This window comes from Trachurus trachurus, assembly GCF_905171665.1.
Source record: "Trachurus trachurus genome assembly, chromosome: 1".
Taxonomy (NCBI): Eukaryota; Metazoa; Chordata; class Actinopteri; order Carangiformes; family Carangidae; genus Trachurus; species Trachurus trachurus.
Window position 1 is genome coordinate 27,782,346 of NC_139891.1, and position 23,148 is coordinate 27,805,493.

At 40.3% G+C, this 23,148-nt stretch overlaps 3 protein-coding genes across 3 annotated transcripts; 1 reads left to right on the top strand and 2 right to left on the bottom strand.

Moving 5' to 3' along the window:
• Window positions 1-2,868: 2,868 nt before the first annotated feature.
• On the bottom strand, window positions 2,869-10,404 carry LOC310993094 (perforin-1-like). The gene is made up of 10 exons (XM_083981364.1): window positions 10,291-10,404; window positions 8,756-9,056; window positions 8,595-8,674; window positions 8,215-8,260; window positions 7,756-7,892; window positions 6,818-6,956; window positions 6,612-6,692; window positions 5,890-6,386; window positions 5,692-5,785; window positions 2,869-3,105 (listed from the first exon to the last, which is right to left on the bottom strand). Exons 2-10 carry the CDS (start codon window positions 9,035-9,037, stop codon window positions 2,893-2,895), a joined length of 1,569 nt encoding a protein of 522 aa, XP_083837490.1. The 5' UTR covers window positions 9,038-9,056; window positions 10,291-10,404; the 3' UTR covers window positions 2,869-2,892.
• A 4,214-nt stretch (window positions 10,405-14,618) lies between these two features.
• Window positions 14,619-18,305, bottom strand: pin1 (peptidylprolyl cis/trans isomerase, NIMA-interacting 1). The gene is made up of 5 exons (XM_083974454.1): window positions 18,131-18,305; window positions 16,757-16,839; window positions 15,924-16,032; window positions 15,460-15,567; window positions 14,619-14,861 (listed from the first exon to the last, which is right to left on the bottom strand). Exons 1-5 carry the CDS (start codon window positions 18,186-18,188, stop codon window positions 14,752-14,754), a joined length of 468 nt encoding a protein of 155 aa, XP_083830580.1. The 5' UTR covers window positions 18,189-18,305; the 3' UTR covers window positions 14,619-14,751.
• Window positions 18,306-18,470: 165 nt separating this feature from the next.
• Window positions 18,471-22,157, top strand: ubl5 (ubiquitin like 5). Its single transcript, XM_083974122.1, has 5 exons — window positions 18,471-18,551; window positions 20,134-20,198; window positions 21,046-21,129; window positions 21,234-21,271; window positions 21,844-22,157. The coding sequence occupies exons 2-5, from the start codon at window positions 20,143-20,145 to the stop codon at window positions 21,885-21,887; spliced, it is 222 nt and encodes a 73-aa protein (XP_083830248.1). The 5' UTR covers window positions 18,471-18,551; window positions 20,134-20,142; the 3' UTR covers window positions 21,888-22,157.
• The last annotated feature ends 991 nt before the right edge of the window (window positions 22,158-23,148 follow it).

A 23,148-nucleotide genomic window follows, 5' to 3' on the forward strand; every position in this document is an offset into this window, starting at 1 on the left:
GTGCGTGCGTGCCAGTGTGTGTGTGTGTGTGTGTGTGTGTGTGTGTGTGTGTGTGTGTGAGAGAGAGAGAGAGAGAGAGAGAGAGAGAGAGAGAGAGAGAGAGAGAGAGACTAAAAGGAACTGTAATATGAAGTGAACGCAGAATTATTTGCAAAACCTGAAACTCCTCCTGGCTCAGCCCAGTAAAGCTTTTAACCGTTTGTGCTGCCTGTTTGACTCAAGCCTATTTCAAATATATATATATATTTATATAGTTTTCCTCAGTGGTGAGCTCATTTTGCAAATATAATCGATAAATAAATGACCGACTAATTTCTCTGTATTCCCAGTATGACATTTTCAACTCTTGAAAATTGATGAGGTTGATGTTCAGTACAACAAATAAAACAGTGCAGGATTCGATGAGGTCCATGCGCCATAGAGAATAACGAGAGTTTAACTGTGCGTCAAGAGTCTTAATTATTAGAAACACGTGAATATTTAAGTTTATCACATCTACGATCTGGAAATCTGTGCATTTGTAGCTTTCTCAGAGCATGCAACTTTACGCATGAGTTATGCAGAACGAGTGCCAAGTTGCGTCAAAAATCGAAAAATGCTGTCACCTGCAAGAGCATGAAAAAAAAGAACACCGGTCCATCATATTAACAGTGTTTTACCTGTGTTCCCCTGCGACTGATGGGTTTCTGCAGGAAAGAGCAGGGCGGTGGTTGGTGCTGTGACGCAGTGGTGGTGGCGGTGTTTGGTGCAAATGATACATCCACTGGGCTGCGCGCAGACATGTGGCAACATGATGCAGAGAATGAAACTGAAAGTGGCGCATTATGTTTTGGAGGCGCGTTAATTCTCAGCGTTGAGGGGATAAAATAATTTCTCTAAATGCGTTGTTCATTTCCTTTTCTATTGGTTTACAAACAAAATTAGACATATCTGTGATGGGTGTGGGCTAAGTTGGGGATCTCTATCTGTCAAACCCTGTGGAGGGTGGGGTAGGGTAGGGTTGGGGCTGTTGTTGGCGCCTTTCTACCTTTTCCAAAAAGTTGATGTCGTGCGAATTCTTTTTTTTTTTTCATTATTTAAGACAGCACAACATGTTTTTCTACAAAGTGAAACTAAAGTCTCTATTTTCACCATCTGCCCAAAAGTCACAGTACTCACCTTTCCAAGAAAGACCCACAAAATATAATACAGTTTTTCAGGAAGGAAGCACAAGTTTTGAGTCTTTATTTAAATGAGAAGATTAAACACTGACAAAACAAGGTCTGACTCCACTTGGGTACCTACCCACCACCTAAATTAAAAACCTTTTTCAGTACCACCACCATAGACTGTTGATATTACACAGCAGATGACCGATATTGTTATTTATGTCAAAGTGTTTACACATACTACAGATCATGATTTTAAAAGAAAAAAAAAATCAAAGTGAATATATGTATTTGAGTGCATGATTCGGCTCATTACTTATCGTGTCAAAAATTGATTAATTGAACTTTTAACAAATGTGGAACATAAAATGCGTGAGCGCCTTAGACATTACAGCACCAGTGTGACTAACTACCTCCGATAACACACTTGAAAGTACCGGTAAAAGGAGCAGCAACTCTATAAGACAGGGGTCCCCAAACTTTTTGCAAAGAGGGCCAGATTTGGTGAGGTAAAAATGTGTGGGGGCCGGGTCGGCCGACCTTTCAGCCTGACATCCTTTGAACCATTAACATTAAATGCAAATTAACTAGGCTATTTAATACTTTTTTTTCATTGCAAATGGAATTCTTTTCATTTCTTCACATAGATAAATAAATCTAAACAAGTTTTTTTTTTAATCAAAATCACTCTGCTTTTCATATTTGAAGACCAGATAAAATGACATAGCCTAAATGTCTGGGGGGAAAAGGAAGCTTAAACATATCTAGGTTAATTTGAAACATTATTATATTTTATATTATATTATATTATATTTTTTAAAAATCAAAAATTGCACTTGAATAAAAATCACAACCAAAAACAAGAATAGACCCTGTCTCTGTTAAGAAAAGATGCACTCAAATATAAAACCACACACAACCAAAACAATAAATAAAATGGCTTATCAAGTCTCAACAAAACTGCACTTGAATAGATATTGACCGTGTCATCACAGTAGATGAGGTGAGTAGTGACTGAGGCTGTGTATGTCGCTCTAAAGACGGGTGGGGTGGGGGTGTCAGTGGCGTGGAGCGGGTCTCATAGCGGGGACAGCTCCGTGACACCGTCGGTAGGGACGGGGGCGGGGGGGTTACGGCAGCACCGCTGCTCGTTGGAAACAGCAGTGATGACGTGCTTTCACGTCCGAGTCTCCAAACCAGAAGCGTTTGTAAACAGCACCGGAAAAGTCGCTATTTGTCGCCAGTGGCTTTTGTCAAAAAGAAAGTCGATGAGAGGGTTTGGAAAGTCGCCAGATTTAGGGAGAAAGTCACCAAGTTGGCAACTGACGTTACCTTGCGTTGCTCCTCATATCAGTCCTCACATGCTGCACTGTGTGTGTGTGGTAGCGGCCCCGCCTCCCCCCACAGAGACAAAGATCCTGGATGACTGACAAGAGGCTTCACTCCCTGAATGTCATTCCGCTATGGAACAAACGCGCCCAGGTGCTGAGACCGAGTCACAGAGTGAAGCCTCTTGTCATTCAGCCTGTTTGGAGGCTAGAGACGAGGAAAACAAACAGGCATGCACATGGCAATATATCGAGGCTGGGAAAAAATTGTACGTGCTGGCGGGCCGCATATTATTGATTTTTTTTTATGACAGAGGCCGCGGGCCGGTTGGAATTTGAGCGCGGGCCGGATGCGGCCCGCGGGCCGTAGTTTGGGGACCACTGCGTATAAGATATGTGGCCCCACATGATGTTCCTCACTGTGGAGATGGTTTGTAACGCTGACACCTGTCTCCAGTCAGAAGACGGTCACAGGTCAGGGTGTACTTGACCTCAAAGCCACCTCTCTTGGCTGGACAGTGGAATGTGTGCGTCCCCTGGCTCAGGTACCTCACACATGACCCCAGCAGGTCGTCCCAGATGACATCCTCGTCCCAGACCTCAACATTCAAACCCAGGCTAGTGTCCACCTTCACAAAAAGCAAAATCACTCTTTCTGTTACTCTAAATAGACTTTTCCAGGTCTGTTCTCACATGGGACAAATGCGGAATTACAACTTGTAATTTGCAAAAAATGTTTTACAGTCATCTTAAATTTTACACATAGCCTATGTATGTATATAAGAAAGGGCAGGTTTTTTAGCATATAGTTGGTTACTAGGGATCTGTGAACACCAGTTAATATCGGCTATGCAAAATTAAAAAAAAAAAATAAAATGGATTGATCTTCATCTTTCGTGTCAAATTCTGATTCGCTACTCCTCCTACGGCTTTAAAGCCTCAGTTGGTAACAATTATTCAGTCATATTTGTTGGAACTGTCACTATATTCTGATAGTAGGACATTAAATGGGTAATTTAGGACAAAATCCAAATCCTCTGGCTCCACCTACAGCCTGTAATCATATTTGCCATAATCCACCACGACCAACGATTCTCCACCAGTCAGGTAGAGGGAGCAGGAGGAGCAGCCAATCGCAACTCGTACACGTCGTAGTAAGCTGCCAAAAGTGAAAGTAAACTCCGAGACTTTGTCTGAAATTTCAAGGCGATACACCGTCAGGTCCCTCTATTAACCTGTCAACCCCCTCCCTCCCTCCACACACGCAGACACACACCTGACGGTGTATTGTCTTGAAATTTGGTGGGTGACATCATCATCTAGAGTGGGAGAAGTTGTCTGAAATGTTTCTCTTTACATGCTCCTCACGGCCACAAATTGCACTCTACACACATGATCCTCTCCACAGTTGTAGAAAAACTTTTCCTCTCTCTCACAATATGCTCAAAATAGCAGAAAGACTTAAAGCAGAAGTGAGCGGAATATTTGTGTTAAGTCTTAAATAGTTATATCTTCCGACGGCAATCACTTACATAGAGTGTCTGGTCTGAAACATGGGTCTGTCGGTCACTCTGCTCTGCTGTAAGCCGAGGAGAAAACTTTTATTTTATTTCCTTGTATCCTACAAGCTTTATCCAATGAGGAGAGAGAACGGCATGAAGGGCTGCAGCCAAGGGATGCGCGTGAATGTGGTGACGTAGGGATGAGGACCAATAGATCCATGACAAGGGCGGGGGCTGCTAACTCCATTGGCTGACAAGAAGTCAGAAAAACGACCGGATCGCTTACTTCTGCTTTAAAGAATTTAAACTGTGAACCTCTGAGTGTAGCCAGGTCCCTTCCTGCCGCCCATTGACTCAAATTCAAAGGATTTCGGAGACAAGCAGAAGGGACCTCTGTTTTTTAATTTGCTTGGGTTTCCAAAATGTTTACCCTAGAAACACTGAAAAATATCACCATGTTCGTGAAGTCCTCTGGACGACCAAGGTCTGCTTCATTTTCTGATAGGAGTTACCATTTTGTCGCAATGACCCCAAATGTGAGACAACCACCGAGGTAGAAAATCACCCTCTTTCTGTGTGCCTCAGCCTGGGCTGTGTCTATCGTCAAGGCAATCACCTCAAATTGCCGTGGCAACCTCTGAGCCTCATGCCAGAGCCACAGCTGAGACCAATTCATTAATCAGGGACTGTTAACTTAGCCTGATGCATCAGCCGCTTATTTCATTACATTTCATATAGCGTCTGAACTCGAGCCGTAGAGATTCGTTTGCTTCCGGGAGGCGGTTGCTTCCGTTTGCTTCGACTAATCGCTGCTGCTTGGCGGTGACGTATGCTAAAAACGTCTTTGCCCTCCAAAAAATTTGTCAAACATGCTTCTTGTTCTGGCTTTAAGTCTTCAATATCCGGAATAGTTTCAAGCACAGAGCGTATAGCTTCGCCGACATCCATCTCGTCAACTGTTTACCGCAGCTTGGGAACTACACCGGTATTTAAGTTTGGGCGCTTCAGTTCAACGTCATCGCCCATCATCGCCACATCTGCTCGCTGATTGGTACTACCGTTTTGGCGGACGGAGCAAACCGAAACGCATTGCTAGTTTCCTGACTACATGGTTGAGGCAAATGAAATTCGCCGGAACCAGTAGGCGGCGCCAGCCTGGCTACTGTTAACTCACTGAGTGCAAAAAACTTAATTTTACGTTTTTTGATATATTTTTTTAATTACGAAAATAGACACTTACACCTTATGTGTGAATTCGGGAACTCTATGATGAACAGAAAAAGAACTGAAATAGATAACGATCAAAAACTCATGAAAACTCACGATCTGGACATTTTATCATAATTCGGCTTTTGATGGTTGCTGCTGAATAAAACAGCCCATATCTTTAAATCTACTGTTACGGCTTGTACGAGTTAGTGAACATGTTCAGCTTCAATCCTGACGTCATTTGTGTGTGTTTTTTTATGAGTTTGTCCCCATTTGAAGCAGAAAGTTTTACCTTTCAAACGAGCCATAATATGTGTCCATCCATAGCTATAATATAGAATACCCTATGGCTACAAAAATCTTCAACAATGGTCTAACAGCTGGCACTCATCTACTGCTGACCCCTACCATATTCTGACTGAGATTACCTGAAAACAATGTTAATGCAATTAAAAAACTTTTTTTTTAGTTGAACTGTAAAGAGAAGATACTACTACTACTGACCTTGCCCAGATTATAACGTGCGTTCCACCAAGGGGAGTATGCCCTGACCATGTGAGTCCTGCGGTAATGGGGGCCATACCACATCTTGGCATAGCTGTGACATGGAGAGAACAAGGAAAGAAGTCAACTGATCAACACACATATTGTTTTTGATATCCCACCCTCAGCTCTCCTCAACCTTGTCTTCAATCTTCTTACCCCTCAGTTTTGCCGACGGGATCTCCTTTCAGATCCCAGGCTCGCACGATGGTCACCTCCAGCGTCCCCCTCCAGGCCTGTTGAGGGCAGCAGTTGGCGGCCAGGTTGGGAGTGCTCCCTCCACAGTCTGGCTCTTTGTGCGAGGTGTTTACAGCATTGTCCTTCAGGTACTGCTCTATGGCCGCCTTCATCCCTGCTCTCTTGCTCTCACTTGGCACCAGCTCATACATTGGCCGAAGGGAGTAAGACACAACATCGGGTTCGTCCTTGAGGGTCTTCAGCCAGTTCTTGTAGCCCAGGGAGTCGTTATGGGTGAGTGAAAACTCCCCTGGCCAACCAGAGCCTCCCACCACCTCTGTGTAGTGTTGGTGGAGACCAGAGCTGAACGAGGTGGCGACGTCCTGGTTCTGTAGGACGCTGTTGCAAGATTGATGGCTGCCAGATAACTTCACCTTCCCCAGGCCGACAGACACACCTAGTGATAAGCAGGAGTGTGCCTGGAGGACACGAGAGGAAATAAAAGATAAATAACGCTTTTATCTTGGTGCGCATGAGCCTATCCTGGTAGCCTATAATACATTTTGATATAAATGTATACATTAAGTTTGTACAGCATATAAATGATTTACATTTCTTTATAATTTGTACTTTTATTTGCAACTTGTAGTCACTGTTACCAGCACATGTATTGTATACAAATATGAAGATATAGTGCCTGTTACCTCATTTGAGGAGAGTCCGTTCAGTGTCGACAAACAGGTACGTGTAGCTGTGACTCGCCTGAGCCTCCCCCCAAGATAAATCTGAAATAAAATGAAATACAATGTTGTTGGAACAAAACAACGTATGTTTTTAGAATAATAATATAATGACATTTTGTGTGTGTGTGTGTGTGTGTGTGTGTGTGTGTGTGTGTGTGTGTGTAAACCTGGCAGATGTAGTGTGTGCCATAGGTGTGTATAAGATCCTGATACTGATTCCTGGTGGAAGAGTTGTAGAAACTTGGCAGCCTGGCCAAATCCTTACGGAACTCAGAGCTGAGGGGGGGTCGGCTCGACACACGGAAACTAGGAGACAGAAGAGGAAATTATGTTATCTGGAATTATTCTATTTACTTGAAGGGATACTTCACCCAGAATCGATAATTCACTAATCATCTACGCCCCGTCATGCCAAGGAAGGGTTTGGAAAACTTTCGGAGTCATCAAAACGCTTTAGGAGTTCCAGGGGGGGTCCGGCTGGCAACAGGTTTTCATATAATGGCGGCGGATAGAGTTCACTTTTGAATCGTCCAAAACACCCACAATGAAACATCCAGATACCTCTGTACTGCTCGTCCGTACTGACACAAGTGTCCTGAAGCCGCCACAAGAAAAAGTTGTTCGGAAAAAAAATTTGATCTCTGTTTTTAGAATTGCTGCCCGATGCACGAGATTTGCTGTTTACATCACACATCCAATGGTTTACAACGACGAACGAACATCTCGCAGCAAATCACGTGCATGCGCAAAAACATCAACAGAGCCACTGGGAGCTACTGCTACAACAAGGTTAAAAACAGAGATCAAAGTAATGTTTTCCAAACAACTGTTTCATGTGGCGGCTTCAGGACATTTGGGTCAGTACGGACGAGCAGTATGGAGGTATCTGGATGTTTCATCGTGTGTGTTTTGGACGATTCAAAAGTGAACTCTATCCGCCGCCATTATATGAAAATCCATTGCCAGCCGGACCCCCCCTGGAACTCCAAAAGCGTTTTGATGACTCCTGGGCATGACAGTGAGTAGAAAATTGGTGAATTATCGATTTTGGATGAAGTATACCTTTAATTCATTTTCTGACGATGGAAGAATCTTCACTTCTTACCCATAATGATTACAGCTGACCCTGTGGGTGCTGAAGGTGTAGCGGTCCTCACTGGTCCTGGTCGTGGCGAACGTATAAGCAGTAGAGCGTGTTCCCCCGACCTCCAGGTTGACAAACTTATCTAAATCTAGACCAACCTGATTAATCGAATAAAGAAATAAAGCTCATGAGCTGTTTAATGTTCAACCATAATCACCACAACATTGTATATTACTGGTTCTGATACTGGATCTTCTGTCACTGGCCTTAAAATTAATTTGTCTTAGTGTCTTAGATCAAATAATATTACCTCTTTTGAAAATATAGTCCAAGAGTTTAATTTACTGCAATGTCTTTATTTCTCTATTCCAGTGGTAAACCAAGTGACCAAATCAAATGACTGACTGACAGTCTCTACTTATAGATATAAATTAATTAATTATAATAAAAGTTAATTTCATGTCAACAAATGTTTCCTACCTTCCAGTCGTTACTATCCTGTGAGGTGTAAGTGTTGATCAATGAGCTGTGGACACAATCACAAGAACTAATCATCATTAAATGTCACTGTTTATATTTTCAAATGCACAAACACGAGATAAGAGTGTAGCTGTCAGATTTTTTCCTTTATCTACCACAATGATGGAGGAGGAGAAAGGAGAATTTAGGAAGAGGATGGTTGTGTGACATCAGGCTGATCTTTAGACAATGTGAAATTGAATTTGGAGCTGCAGGTTGATCTAAACTGAGATTAAAGCAAATTTTATTGTGAGGCACTTGTCGAATGAGAACAAAATCAAAACAAAAACTGATTTCCCTTGCTATCAGACTGGAGCTGATTCAAATAAGAGGCTGTATACCTGACAGATGTGTGGGCGCTGCTGTAGAGATCATCACTGCATCGGGTGAATGCACGCCAGTCCACTACGGAGACTGGCAGCTGAAAGTGAGGGAGAGGCCAGCTAAATTATCATGCTCACATTAAAGTGTGTGAAAGTGATTATTATAATCTGCTGTTTACCTTCTGCAGGCTGTCACCTTGGAGAGGGTTGGAGCAGAGGATACAGGTGCCACTCGGGGTGAGGAAAGTCTTCACGTCCACCATGTAAGCTCCTTTCCTTCGCAGTGTGACCACATCAAAACCTTCCCCCACCAGGTTGTGGCCTGGTACGAAGGGGGCCGACTCACAATCGCTGGAGTTCCCGATCCCACAGGAGAGAACAGGGGAGAGAGAGAACAGACAGAGGAGGAAGAGGAGGAGGAGAGTCAGGTAGAGAGGGGGTGGAGCTGAGAGGGAGAGCATGGCTGGAGAGGATGAAAGACTGAGGAAAAACAGAGAGGACGTGAGTGATCTATCTATCTATCTATCTATCTATCTATCTATCTATCTATCTATCTATCTATCTATCTATCTATCTATCTATCTATCTATCTATCTATCTATCTATCTATCTATCTATCTATCTACTGTATGCTGTGTGAATGTCGCCCTCTAGTGGTGATTGTACTAATGACAGGAACATGTTGATGTCAGCCGTGACTTTGCTCAGCTTGTTGAAGGATAACTTGTTGAAGAATGTGGAAGGTTATATGATCTACTACTTTTTGTTAATGAGTCCCAAATCAACAGTGTATTGACCCTGATAGATAGTGTTGATGCACAACAATATAATAAAGTATAATACAGTAAGCAAGTACTAAAACTGAAGAAGAACAATGCCAGCCTTATCCTTCAACACTGTGCATGTACCTAATTACCTCCAGCTATCACTGTCTGGTAGTACTGCCCCACTATATAACTTGCATACTTGTTAATATCTAAGCAGCCAATGAAAGGAGATGTCTGCAAGATGCTGTTATCTCATGTTAGGAGTGTTTGTATGAAGTGGAAAACACTTTTAAACAATTGTCTAAATCTAATGCTCTTCTGTCATCCACAGGTTTGCACATATATTTCAGTCATTTTGTACCGTGTTGAATAGTGACAGTGCAGTGATGTGCTGATATGCAATGCTGTACCAGAATATAGTTATTTGTTGTGCAGTAAGTGTAGTGCCATGAACAGTTACTCTATTTGTCTGCAGTTCTCCTTTTCTTAAGTCAGTCAGGTGTTTATGAAAATATCAAAACAGTTCTGCTGCATATGTTTAGCTCACTGACTGGTCACAATGTTGATGATTAACTGAATTTGCAGGTTTTTCAACATGCGTGAACAAGGTTTCGATTCATATAGAGGCTTCTGCATGAAAATTCATAACTGTTCTGAGATCTGCATTAAGAGTCGAAGTGTTACATCAGAGATTCATTTGTTTTGAACCAGATTCAGAATATAAAATCATCAATCTAAACATCTCAGATATTAATAACACATTATACAGATCTGTACACTCAAAAGAAAATCAGTGATCTGATTAAATCTGAGCCTTTTTTGTCACTATTCATCGATAAAACAGCATCAGAGCTCAACTCATGCTGCGTTTTTAAATGATTTAAATGTGTCCTCAGTCTTGTCTATTAAAGATTATTGATGTCATCAAAATTTAAAGGATTTTCTACCTGTTTTAAATGTCCTGGTATGAACGGGGTCGACTCACACTGGAGTTCCCGATCCCACAGGAGAGAACAGGGGAGAGAGAGAACAGACAGAAGAGGAGGAGGAGGAGAGTTAGGTAGAGAGGGGGTGGAGCTGAGAGGGAGAGCATGGCTGGAGAGGATGAAAGACTGGGGAAAAACAGAGAGGACGTAAGTGATCTATCTATCTATCTATCTATCTATCTATCTATCTATCTATCTATCTATCTATCTATCTATCTATCTATCTATCTATCTATCTATCTATCTATCTATCTATCTATCTATCTATCTATCTATCTATCTATCTATCTATCTATCTATCTATCTATCTATCTATCTATCTATCTATGCTGTGTGAATGTCGCCCTCTGGTGGTGATTGCACCAATGACAGGAACATGTTGATGTCAGCCGTGACTTTGCTCAGCTTGTTGAAGGATAACTTGTTGAAGAATGTGGAAGGTTATATGATCTACTACTTTTTGTTACAGTTTTTCTCAGTCGCTTTGGTGCTATTCTCAGATCAGAATGAAAGTTCTCATAACTATTAGTTCAACCTCCACAACATGTAGTCATTTGTCCACATCATAGTAGCAGTTTCTCCTTCCTCTGAACAAATTGCAAATGCTTTTGGACATGTATCAGTTGCTCTCATACAATTCTCTGCTGTTTTACAACATTATCATTTGTTTATGTCATGTCAGTCAAAATGAACTATACTTTTGAACGCTGAATAGTCTTTCCCTATAAAACTAATAGTCCTCATTTCATTGCTTGAGTCATTACATACAAAATTGTTGAACTAGTTTTCAAAATCTGTCAAACTAGTTTTACGTAAATGTTGGGAGAAGCACTGTGAATTCAATGATTCAAACATTTACAGTAAGGAACAACAGGTATGTATGGTAACAATCTGTACTGCTGTCATTGTGTCAGGCATTACTGTAAGATACAGTGGGACAAGAACTTTTTTACATTTACATTTAGACTCACAGATTCACTAGAGAACAGATTTATTGTATTGTAATGTATTACAGCAACCACAGTAAAGATTTCCCATCTTTACAGTACGGTACTGTACTACAGCATTTTACAAGTAGGAAGCACTTTGACAGTATTGTACACTACAGTAATAATGGTTGATGCAGTACATGTACTGTACATTACTGTAATTTTACTCTGCATCACATAGGATTACAAGACAACCTCACAGAGGGTCCGTGTACGAAGTATAATTCAATTGCGTTGTTCACTTCGAACCATGAGAAATGTCATTTTTAGGGGTATTTCCTATTTCATTGACGTAAGACGTACAACGCAGAGACTAAGCCCTTTTTACTCTGCTACAACAACAAGACATTTGTGCAGTGGTGATTACAAACAATGGCATAAGGTTGAAAGAGATACAATGTAAGGATGACATTATTGTATCTTTGGGAATATTGAATCTGTTTCAATCGCTACAATTGACAGAGTGATGTAGATGAAAATGTGACTGGAACGTCTGGATGTGCAGGAATGATTTACAGTACTCTGTAGGTTCAGTTACTATATGTACTGCAGCATTGTTTACGTAAAGTTGTACCCAAAGAGTGTTTCTTATGTTTGTTGTAGATGACTGTAGTGTATTTTTCCTTTGCACAACGCTGTGAACAAATCAGAATTGCAAAGAGCATATGCAGTAGAAATGTGAAACATACATATTCAGTATCTCCACTAAATACAGTAATGTGTAACTTTACTGTAGTTTTCACATGGCTGTACAAGTAGTGTATAGTGCTGTCTTGAGCATTTTCAGGTAGTATCATCACTTTGTGCATTGGAAAACACTTAGAGAATAAAGTGTCCTAATGAAAACATGACAAAGCCATTTGACTATCTTGTTCATAAACGATGGTGTCAGGACTTCTCATTTTGACGACACTGACAGTTTCATTGACATGAGTACTTGCTTTTGAGGGATGGACAATCCATTTTGAGCAAGTGACGCACTTTTGCAGGTCATCCACTAGGTTTTGCAGTTTGTGATAATTGTTCTGAGAAATGCACTAACTGTTGTGCAAATGTTAAGAGTGATGTGAGAATAGCACCAAAGCGACTGAGAAAAACTGTAATGAGTCCCAAATCAACAGTGTATTGACCCTGATTATTTGTTGTGCAGTAAGTGTAGTGCCATGAACAGTTACTCTATTTGTCTGCAGTTCTCCTTTTCTTACGTAAGTCAGTCAGGTATTTATGAAAATATCAAACCAGTTCTTCTGCATATGTTTAGCTCACTGACTGGTCACAATGTTGAAGTGATTACAGTAACTGAATTTGCAGGTTTTTCAACATGCGTGAACAAGGTTTTGATTCATATAGAGGCTTTTGCATGAAAATGCATAACTGTTCTGAGAGCTGCATTAAGAGTTGAAGCGCTACATCAGAGACTCGTTTGTTTCACAGTAAACCAGATTCAGAATATAAAATCATCAATCTAAACATCTGATCTCAGATATTAATAACACATTATACAGATCTGTACACTCAAAAGAAAATCAGTGATCTGATTAAATCTGAGCCTCTTCATCGATAAAACAGCATCAGAGCTCAACTCATGCTGCGTTTTTAAATTATTTATATTAATCCTCAGTCTTGTCTATTACTAAAGATTATTGATGTCATCTCATCAAAATTTAAAGGATTTTCTACCTGTTTGAAATGTCCAAAGAGTCGATGTTGCTGTCCCACCTACTGTCGTCAAAGTGAAAAGCTGCAGCAGAAGGAGCCCAAGTTATTTATCAGAGACAAGGTGAGTATGAGGAAATAAAAGAAAAATAGAGAGCAGCAAATCAAAGGAGATAAGGATGGTAAAAAAAAAAATGAACCAGGGTTGTTTGCGATTTCCTGGTTTTACTGTAAAATTGGTCCTTGAGATAAAAAAACAAGCATATAAAATCAACACAGAGGACAATTGTGTTTGAGGAACACCGCAAAGAGGAAAGTACTAAGAGCTAAAATAATTGGATTTAATTCTGTTTGGAAATTTAAATGAATAAATATAAATATTTTTGAAAAGATGGAGGTGCTTCTGTCTCCACAGTCTGTAAAAGCATAGCTCTTTTTATTGGTTGATCCACCACCCACACTAAATCAGCTTTAAAACTCTCTTGTTTTACTTAAGTGTCCTCAAAATGTTATATCGGTTTCTGTGACATGTGTTGGAAATATTCAGGATCAATTGATCCTATTTTAATGTGTCCAAAACTTTGCCTGCAAAGCTGATGCCATTAATTCATTCTGCTGATATTCAATGTGCTTGAATAAGACAGCAAACTTGGAAAATATTAAATATAACTTTAACATTATACTGAGCAAATTAGCAAATAGCATGAAGCTAATGCACAGTGACATCATCCATCCATCGATCCATCCTGGAGGTAACACACGTTCTCAGTCCCCGCAGCCAAAACTGCGAAGAAATGAACGATGGTGGTGAAATGATCTAAAGGAAATTTCCTTTACATTTATTTCCTACCACTGCTCATAATGATTCTTTACATCTAATAGCAGGTTGTTTTGCATTATCCATCATTTCATTTATTCCTCACACACCAGTCATCTCTCACATGCGCACACAGATTTTGTGGTATAACGTGTTCTCACAAAGAGGAACTGAGAGAAACTTACAAAAAAAACCTTTTTTTCTTTATTGATGGAAGAAGAGCTCCAATGACACAAGAGTGTAACAGTTCATCTGAACCTTGATGCTTTTAAAAGCTGCAGAGCTGATTGTTAAAACCTGGAAGATTTCAGCGATGCCATCCTTGCATATCCACAGAGGAAGGGGGGGAAACGTGCACTGTGAAGATGAAAACTAATAACCCTATATTTGTTAATATCTGTAAGTAAAACAGTGCTAAATGTCGAGCTTGCATCTCTGCAATGACCAGAACAAATCTTTAAATGTCTTAAAAACCTAGAACAGAAAGACAGACAGAGGAATCGCTTTGGCACACATACTGTAGAAATGGAAAAACATACAGTAAATGGTCCTTTCGAAGACATGCACATACAAAAACACAAGCTTTTACACATTACGCATTCTCAAACGTCACTCGTCATGTGAAACTGTTTCTACGGGGCAGTCACTTCAACAGAGTCACAGGCACTCCAATGTTTTATATAATGGCATTGCCATGGTTAATAAAAGCTTGAGGTCTTATAGGAATAATCTGCACAACTCATTGATCTTCAGTGTGATGGAATAATTCAAACATGTTTAATTGTGCTCGGAACAAAAATGATCCCACTTAAAATGATGCGATTCAGCCCGTTAAGCTTTGTTTTATTTGGTGGTGGGTGTCATTAAAATAAATCACAGGACTGGTTGACTTGAATTGTGTGTGTGCATGTGTATGTGTGTGTGTGTGAGGAGGATAATTCAGTGTGTGTCTTCCTCCTTTTATCCAGTGCGTAGGATGATGTGGACGCCAGAGTCAGTAAAAACAGGACCGCTCATGTCTCCCACTTTCAGAGCAAAGGAGGCGTCTTCAAAAGGCTTCTGCATCTGACCTGAAACATAAACACAGATACGACGTGTTAAAGCCACAACACACGTTTTCACATGTTTGTGCAACACCATTGACAAATAATGACATTACAATATCACGGAAAAGTAAATTTCCAGTAGTTCAACCCCAACCAAGTATTGAGTGAATACTGAATATTAGACATAATTATTACTATTAAAATAAACTGAATAAATAAAGACATGGGACATCACACATCAGTGTGTAATGGACATATAGGCCTATATAAAATATAATGTTAGTTTCACTTTTTGAATTGAACACATTCTACATCGCGGAGGCGACGTCTTTCCACTTCCTGCACCTCTGAAACGGGGCAGAGCTCCGTGGGAGACACCTGCCTGACACAGCAACGTACGTAGGGAACCATGCATGTCCGCAGCGATAGGTATTCATGGCAACCTATGCTGCTACCGGAGTTGGAAACTAGCATTAGCTATTATCTCTGTATGCAGAACATCAGTCACATTGACTTGTTTGTAACGAGTGGAAGTGTCACTATGTTAACCTGCATTGTCCCTATCAAATAAACTGAATTAAATTAAATTATGTATGATTGTGTACAGTGTGTGTGTGTGTACCTCTGCCAAACAGTCCCAGATCTCCACCGTTCTTTGCGGAGCTGCAGTCGCTGAACTGAGAGGCCAGATTCTCAAACTTCTCTCCAGACTTGATGTCCTCTATGTACTCTGCACAGACACGATCAGAGGAAGAACAAACAAAACATGTTGATCAACCCGTCCAATCTCACACACACACACACACACACACACACACACACACACACACACACACACACACACACACACACACACACACACACACACACACACACACACACACACACACACACACACACACACACACACACACACACACACACACACACACACACACACACACACACACACACACACACACACACACACACACACACACACACACACACACACACACACACACACACACACACACACACACACACACACACTCCTCTCCTCCCCTCCCCTCTCCTCCTCCCCTCCCTCTCTTCCAGCTCACGCACTCTGAATGAGGTCCAGGGCCTCGTCTTTAGATCGTGTGATGTTCTGTTCCCGCCAGGAAGATGGACGACGTGACTGATTGTGCTTCACCAGGAGGTGAGAGCAGCGAACCTGAGGGAGAGAGGAAATGAATAAAGTCACAAACTGATCAGTGACAACAAAGACCGAACTCTGACCCTGAGACACAAAGTTTCATACGTAGTAACTCTTTGTCAGTGTTAATGCAGCATTTACTAAACTGCAGACTTAGTCTAAGTGTCTCAGAGAAACATGATGGAGTTATTAATATAGTGTTTTTAGTTGTTTTTTTGTTTTTTTAAATTTAACTAGCAGTAAATTGTGTCCTGCTATAAAGTTTGGAGAGTACAAAGACTTGTATGACAATATCTGACCACCAGGCAAAGTTGAAAATGTTAATATAACCTCAGTGATGTGGTGGTGGGCCAGTCATTACACACTGATGCCATGTAGCTGAAATATTTAATTACTGATCCTAAAGTTTTACAGAAACTGGAAATTGGACCAAAATATTATAAATCCTTCTTGTTTCTCAAAAGCAAACAATCCAATACATCATCTTGTCAACAAAAGCAAGTGACATATCAGATATTGCCTGTTTTCAGAGTTCATTCTGAATCATAAGTCATTTGATTTCAAACCTAATTTATATAATTTTTCACGGGTTCATCGCTTCAAACTGCTGAAAAAAACCCCCAACAACCTCAAATCAGTCACAAAATTAAAACCGTCACCTGTTTAAGCACTTTGTCTCTTATTTTGAAAAATGCTGTACGATAAAAGTTCACCGATCATCAGAATAATTGATCATAATAACCTTATCTGGTTCTCCACGGCCATCTCCCACTGGACGTTCCCACTGACTGGCGTTGGTGATGTGGTTGAAGTAGTACACCTTGCCTGAAGAAGCAAAAGACAGGGACAGGGAATTAAAGCTGCAGTCACATAGGAGTAGTAGTAACAAGATAAAATCCACAGTGACATATTACTCACTTTATTAAGTTTTTATGGTAATTGTTTATGGAGATGAACTGATTCACTGCCCCACATTTGCTGCGACCGATATAAACTGAATACGGTTTCTCCGTCGGCCTCATCATATAAAAATCCTGCATTCAGCAATCAGCTGCATTCGTTCAGTCATGGCCGGCTGCCAGCTGAGTTTTTACCACCACAGCAATTCATGACCTCATGAAACCTCACTTAAAAATTATTATCATGAGCTGGATGGCAGTGAGATGCACAGGGATTAATTGTAGGGTGAAAAAAAAAAGAGACCAAGCTGGTATTGAACTGAGGGACTGGGATCAGGGGAGGAGAGTTTGGCTCGGTGCCGCCAATAATGTGTCAGCAAACTGTGCAATGGATATCTCACTTTCCAACCAGGTGTATATAATCTGGTATATCGGACACATAAAGAATATAAATGGAACTTTTAATGGACTACTTTTCAGCCCCTTAAATGATTAAAATGTTGGTTAGGAATAGGATTACACATTGTAAAACAGTCTGAATTCACCTCAATTATAACCTACTAGTGTCCACAAATTTAAATTATATACAGTCAAACTAATTCAGTAATTCCCTCTGCATTGCATTGTGACCGCAGACAGATGTTCATGATGCAGTGACATAATATGTTAAAAGTTTATTTTCAATCAAGTCCAGAGTAAAATCTGTGATATAATTGCAACAATCAACAACCACAGATGGTGAATGTATAAAGTTGTTTCTCCTGGTTGGACGAAGAGGCTGGTTTTTACATCTCTGTTTCCTTCTTCTTTCTGTCACTTTGGCAAACAAAAATCTGCAAAATATATATGTCATCTGCTCAGAGTTTTTCCCCCCCAACACAGGTGTGTACTGTATGCAGCTGTAGATGTAGATGTTTTCCTTGAGTCTGCAGGTAATAAGGGCACTGATGCAGCATGACGTCATGTTGGGCCTGGCAGGTTCAATGGATCAACTACACACCCACTTACAGCCCCCCAAAACACATTTAAATAAACTTATCTGCAACACCGAGTTACTAATGTGCAGTTTCAGCCTGTCTTTATTTAGCTGCACCATATTTTCCGCCTGGTTTCAGCAGAAAACATCGATGCTGAGGCTGTTAGCCACTGAGCTAACTTTAATACATATATCCATTTAGCAGGCAGGCTAACTCATTTAGCTCAAGTTATTTCATTACCTGAACTGCGGCTCATTCTTTTCTCCCATCCGGATGGTAGATTCTCCTCGTCCGACATTATTATTACTATTATTGCTCTTCCTACACGAGCGTTTGTTTAAAAATATATTTATAGGAGTGTGTCTGCCGTGTGTGTGTGTGTGTGTCAGGCCGGGCTGCAGCCAGTGAGCTTTTCACAACACTCCGTGGCGTGTTTACGGCACACGAGTTGTTTTCAAAAAGCAGACCCGCCCTCTGACGGCGTTTCCTGTCCTCTCATTGGCCGATCCCGGATGTCAATCATAAATAAGTCCATTTGATTGGCCGAGAGCCCCAACTGACCTGAACTGACACAGCGGCTTTACGGCAAAGCGAGACGGAGAGCGTTTCCAGAAAATACCAGCGACAGACATTTATTTGTTATTTTTTGCTCATTTTTACGGTAAGATTGTGACATTTAACATGTCAATCATAGATATAAACCAATTAACGACATTTCCAGGACAAAATATTTGCTTTGTGTGTTTGCTTCGCAGCATTATATACATTTATCTGTATGTTATACGACGTTGTGAGCTAACGTGAGCTAAACAAAACAACCAGATTATTTCATCAACAGCCCCAGTTTCTTCCACGTGGCTCAGTGTGAATGAAGCAAATGATCGATAAACTTTTTCACATATTCACGTATGCTGTCAGTTGTCAGTTCATCTGGCATCTTGGTCAACAACAGTAATAAAACTGCATTGCGTTATGCTAACAGATGTGTCTACTATTGTGACCAGCACATTTAAATCAGTAAGGGCTGAATAAGTCATTATTTTATATAAGTCTTATTTTTTAAATTCACGTTTTATTCATTTTTCTTTTAGTAACAAACACGCACAAGACATACAACATAACATAACATGACAAGGGGATTATTTGGGCATTAGCTTAAGTAAGACAGCAGAGTCAACATGAGCATATCATACATAAAAACATAAAGATCCTGCTTGGAAACAGGAAAAAACATTTTCTAGTAAATGGTTTGACCTTATCCTTGCCATCTATATGAAATCAGGGGCCGTAATTTATCAAGTGTCTTTTAGTCTTAAAGCCATTTATCAACTTTAGAATCACTCCTACTCCCCCAGATATTTAAGAGACCTCCAGAGGTGTCCTAAGTGGTTAGGAAATGGCACTGAGGCTGAGCAGAAGGACGTTATGGCTTTGTTTGTTAATGAGCAGTTGATCAATCGATATTGTTTGGACATATCGGGTATCATCCCTGTCACAGATTTAACAAGGGACATAATCTCACCAATAACTTGACAACAGCAGAATTAAAGTTAATCACATCACAATGCTTTAATTTCTCGCCACTGTAAAAATGCAACAATGTAACACTGAATTATTGATCTGGAAAAATTTCCCAATGTGTCTATTTTGTATTATTTTGTAGATTATTGTCAAAATACGGTTGAATATACACTCCCGTTGGCCATTTAACTATTCACTGAGATATTTCTATAGGATTACATTTAGCGACTGGTCATTCCTATGGATTTATGGAAGTGACGTCATCTAAAATTCAGTTTACGGCACATACTAGTACTGTTTTAACTCAGCTCTGATACTGACACATAAGATCCAGTCCTACACTTCACTAAAAGTGTGAGTAAGACGCTTGATGACTAACTTTTAAGTTCAGCTTTCAACAAAGAAATTTTTGTACTCATAGGTCGATTCTCAGCAGTGTTTTTAGGAGAAGCTTGATAAATACAGCCCCAGATCTTAACATTTGACACATCGGTGATCCATTTTAACCACTTTCCTTCAAAAATATCAGTTTGGTTGCTTAGTTTGAACGTGATTCTCTCCATCAAAATCAACAGTCTTAATAAAGATAGCTGTATCATTGCATTGGGGTGCATCAGTTTGAGGGTGCCAGAAATAAACCGTGTTATTTAAAGAGAAGTAATCAGTGTTATTTAAAGGCTCTCGTGTTAAACAAACTCTTTCTTTCTCTCTTTGGCTCCCAGGAACCGAGGATGATTGAGGTGGTCTGCAACGATCGTCTGGGCAAGAAAGTCCGGGTCAAGTGCAAGTATCCTTCAGTGAAACCGCCTCTAGATGAGGCTGGCACATGTGCAAAGCCTCGGTCCACGTACCTTACCGAGAGGGACTTGACAAGACAATTAAAACAAACTTAAATTACTGCTGAACATGTAACACCTACAGACCTGTTGCACATTATCTTGGTTTTAACCATCATGAGGATGTGATATGAAGCATGATGATATTATTATTGTGTGATCATTATCAAGGATACTGATGATCTCTCTCTTAGGTGCGTGTGTCTTTGATGCTCCCACATCACAAACCGTCTAATGTAACTTCTGTTGTGAGGCTCTGATGTTATTGATAAGAGACTTTTCACTTGTGGCTTCTTTTTATTTACCACGATGGTTTATATCATCTACAATGTATTACCAGCCAGAACAGTGTGGCTATAATCATTTGTTAGTTTTGTGAGTGTTGTCTTGGTATCATTTGGGCCCGGTGACGCGTGGCGAGCATTTGAGCAGCAGGGGTTGTGGCGTTTTTTAAGCTTCCTCCTTGTACCAACCTGTTTATCACACCAACCGATGATCTGAAATTCACATTCGGCTGCTGAGTTCAGACTCGGTAGATAAGTCAGATGTTGCCCTACTAACTGTGGCTCTGGTTTGGTATCTGCAGTTTCACTTGTCAAGTTTCTCAGCTTTATAATATCTACTTTGCAGCTGCAGTGCAATGCCAGCCAGTCATGAGCACACTCTCTGTTCTCGTTGTCTTTTTTTTTTTTTTTTCCAAAATAAGAGCGCGCTGTCATTTTGATAAAATCATTCCACATAAACAAAATTATCTCATCAAAATCTAGTTGCACTGCTTCTTTAACCTCCACGTTTCAGCTCGGAGGACACCATTGGAGATCTAAAGAAGCTCATTGCTGCACAGACAGGAACGCGATACGACAAGATTGTATTAAAGAAATGGTAAGCTCTCGTCTGATCTGCCTTTTTATCACCATAACGTATGTATGTGTCTGTTTTTTTTTTTTAATATGAGCAACTAAAATGTTTCTCCTCTGCTTTCACAGGTATACCATATTCAAAGATCATGTGTCTCTGGGCGACTGTATCCTTTCAATAAGTTTTCTGCAGCTCAGCACTGGTACTTTATTGTGGCCAATGCAGTGACTAATATCATCTCTTTTATAATTGCAGTGAAAGAAAAAAAACAGAGAAATTCCTTACTCTTTTATGCAATGTTTTTAAACTCTTGTGTATCTTTTCAAAGTGTCAGTCTAACAACCATATATTAACCTGTCAGTCTGTAATATTATGACACCTGCCCCGTTCATTTCAGGCACAGATTTTAAAAAAAAGCCTCTTCATCATTGAAAATACATTTTTTGGAACAAGTTTATTTGATTTGTAAAAAAAAGTTAGCTCACAATATGATGTTTAGATCTGATCAGGCAGGAATTGGGTCAACAGTCGGCATCCTGATACCCTAAATATTTTATTAGCTATTTCTAATTTTCACTATGACCTTTTTTTGTTTTTTAAATCATGACTAAAACTGTTTTTTTTTCTCATATTAAAACAGCAGGAACATTTTTGTGTTTCCCCCTTTTAGTCTGTTAATGGTCATAAAAACTTTTTCAACAACTGCTCTGCTGTTGCACTTAACCACAACCTCTGCAGATGAAATTCATGATGGGATGAACCTGGAGCTGTACTACCAGTAGACCTGATGAGGACCACAGGACGATGCTACATACACACACAAACACACACACACATGCAGAATTATCGCAGGAAACCACCGTGATCAGACAACACCGCTGAAAGAGAGAAGGAGCTGTATCTATGAAGCAGAGAAGCAGAAGACACACACATACACACTGCTTAGATTACAGTTTTAGCTTTTTAATTCGTGCCGACAGATTCTTATGTTAAAGACGTTGTTCTACAATTATGTTTGTTTTGATATTTTGGAAGTAAAGCTGATATTTACCTACCTATACTGACTCAGTGCTGTTTATCGTCTGTTTGCTGTTTGTTTTCTCATGTGGCAAAAGTCTGAAATACCTCTTCATATGTTCTTCAAACGAATGTTCAGTATACTGTTGATACATTCAGTTGAAGATCACATAAAGATGCCATTTTGTCCATCTTACATTATATAGCTCTGTTTTAGTTTCTAGACTGTAGGTAATTTGTTCCATTGATCATACTGTATTTTTTTCAACAATGTCCAGCCAGTGGCTCAGTCCAGGTGGATCAGTTTTTTAGCCAACTTCTTGTAATGGCTTTCTTAGCCGCAAGAGATAGAAGAATCTCCTTTACCTATTACACCGTCCGGAATCAGTCTTAGATATATAAACCTGGGATCATTAGGGATATTGTATCCCAAAAAATTCCCCCATGGCTCCCAGAACCTCATCTCGAAATATCCATATTTTCATACATGTCCAAAACACACTGTCTGTCAAAAAAAAGAGTCACCACTTGGATTTAACTTAGCTAATAGGTAAGAGCCTCCCATCCTATTGGATAATTATTGCATGGATGATTATGTTTCAGCTGGCAACAACTTATCTAACCCTAACTGATGCAGTCTCATTTCTTAAACAACCATGTAAGAAGACGCATCTTGTGATCGTGGAGAAGAAGTTAATCGGTTTCAGAAGGGTTGATTGGGTTAGGAACTGTCCAACGCATTATTATAAACTGGAAGGAGAGTGGGGAACCATCATCTTCAAGGGAGAAATGTGGTAACAGAGTCCAGACCTGAACCCCATTGAGAGTCAACTTTGGATGGAATTAAATTATGTGACATTGCAGAAGCTTGTTGAAACGATGCCACATCAAATGTGTGCGGTAATCAAAGCTAAAGGCGGTCCAACAAAATATTAAGAGTGTGTGACGTTCTTTTTAGACGGGCGGCGTATTTGAGTGTTCAGCATTCAGTCGTCCACATTGTCTCCAACAGTATCGTTGTTCACC

Coding starts and splice junctions, on each gene's coding strand:
- LOC310993094 (XM_083981364.1), bottom strand. CDS start 9,037: ATGCTCTCCCTCTCAGCTCCACCCCCTCTCTACCTGACTCTCCTCCTC. Junction 6,693..6,817: donor GCACACACTACATCTGCCAG/GTTTACACACAC, acceptor ATTTTATTTCAG/ATTTATCTTGGGGGGAGGCT. Junction 5,786..5,889: donor CCCGTCGGCAAAACTGAGGG/GTAAGAAGATTG, acceptor TCCATGTCACAG/CTATGCCAAGATGTGGTATG.
- pin1 (XM_083974454.1), bottom strand. CDS start 18,188: ATGTCGGACGAGGAGAATCTACCATCCGGATGGGAGAAAAGAATGAGC. Junction 16,033..16,756: donor GCCGTGGAGAACCAGATAAG/GTTATTATGATC, acceptor TCTCTCCCTCAG/GTTCGCTGCTCTCACCTCCT. Junction 15,568..15,923: donor GGCCCTGGACCTCATTCAGA/GTGCGTGAGCTG, acceptor GTGTCTGTGCAG/AGTACATAGAGGACATCAAG.
- ubl5 (XM_083974122.1), top strand. CDS start 20,143: ATGATTGAGGTGGTCTGCAACGATCGTCTGGGCAAGAAAGTCCGGGTC. Junction 20,199..21,045: donor AAAGTCCGGGTCAAGTGCAA/GTATCCTTCAGT, acceptor TCCACGTTTCAG/CTCGGAGGACACCATTGGAG. Junction 21,130..21,233: donor AAGATTGTATTAAAGAAATG/GTAAGCTCTCGT, acceptor CTGCTTTCACAG/GTATACCATATTCAAAGATC.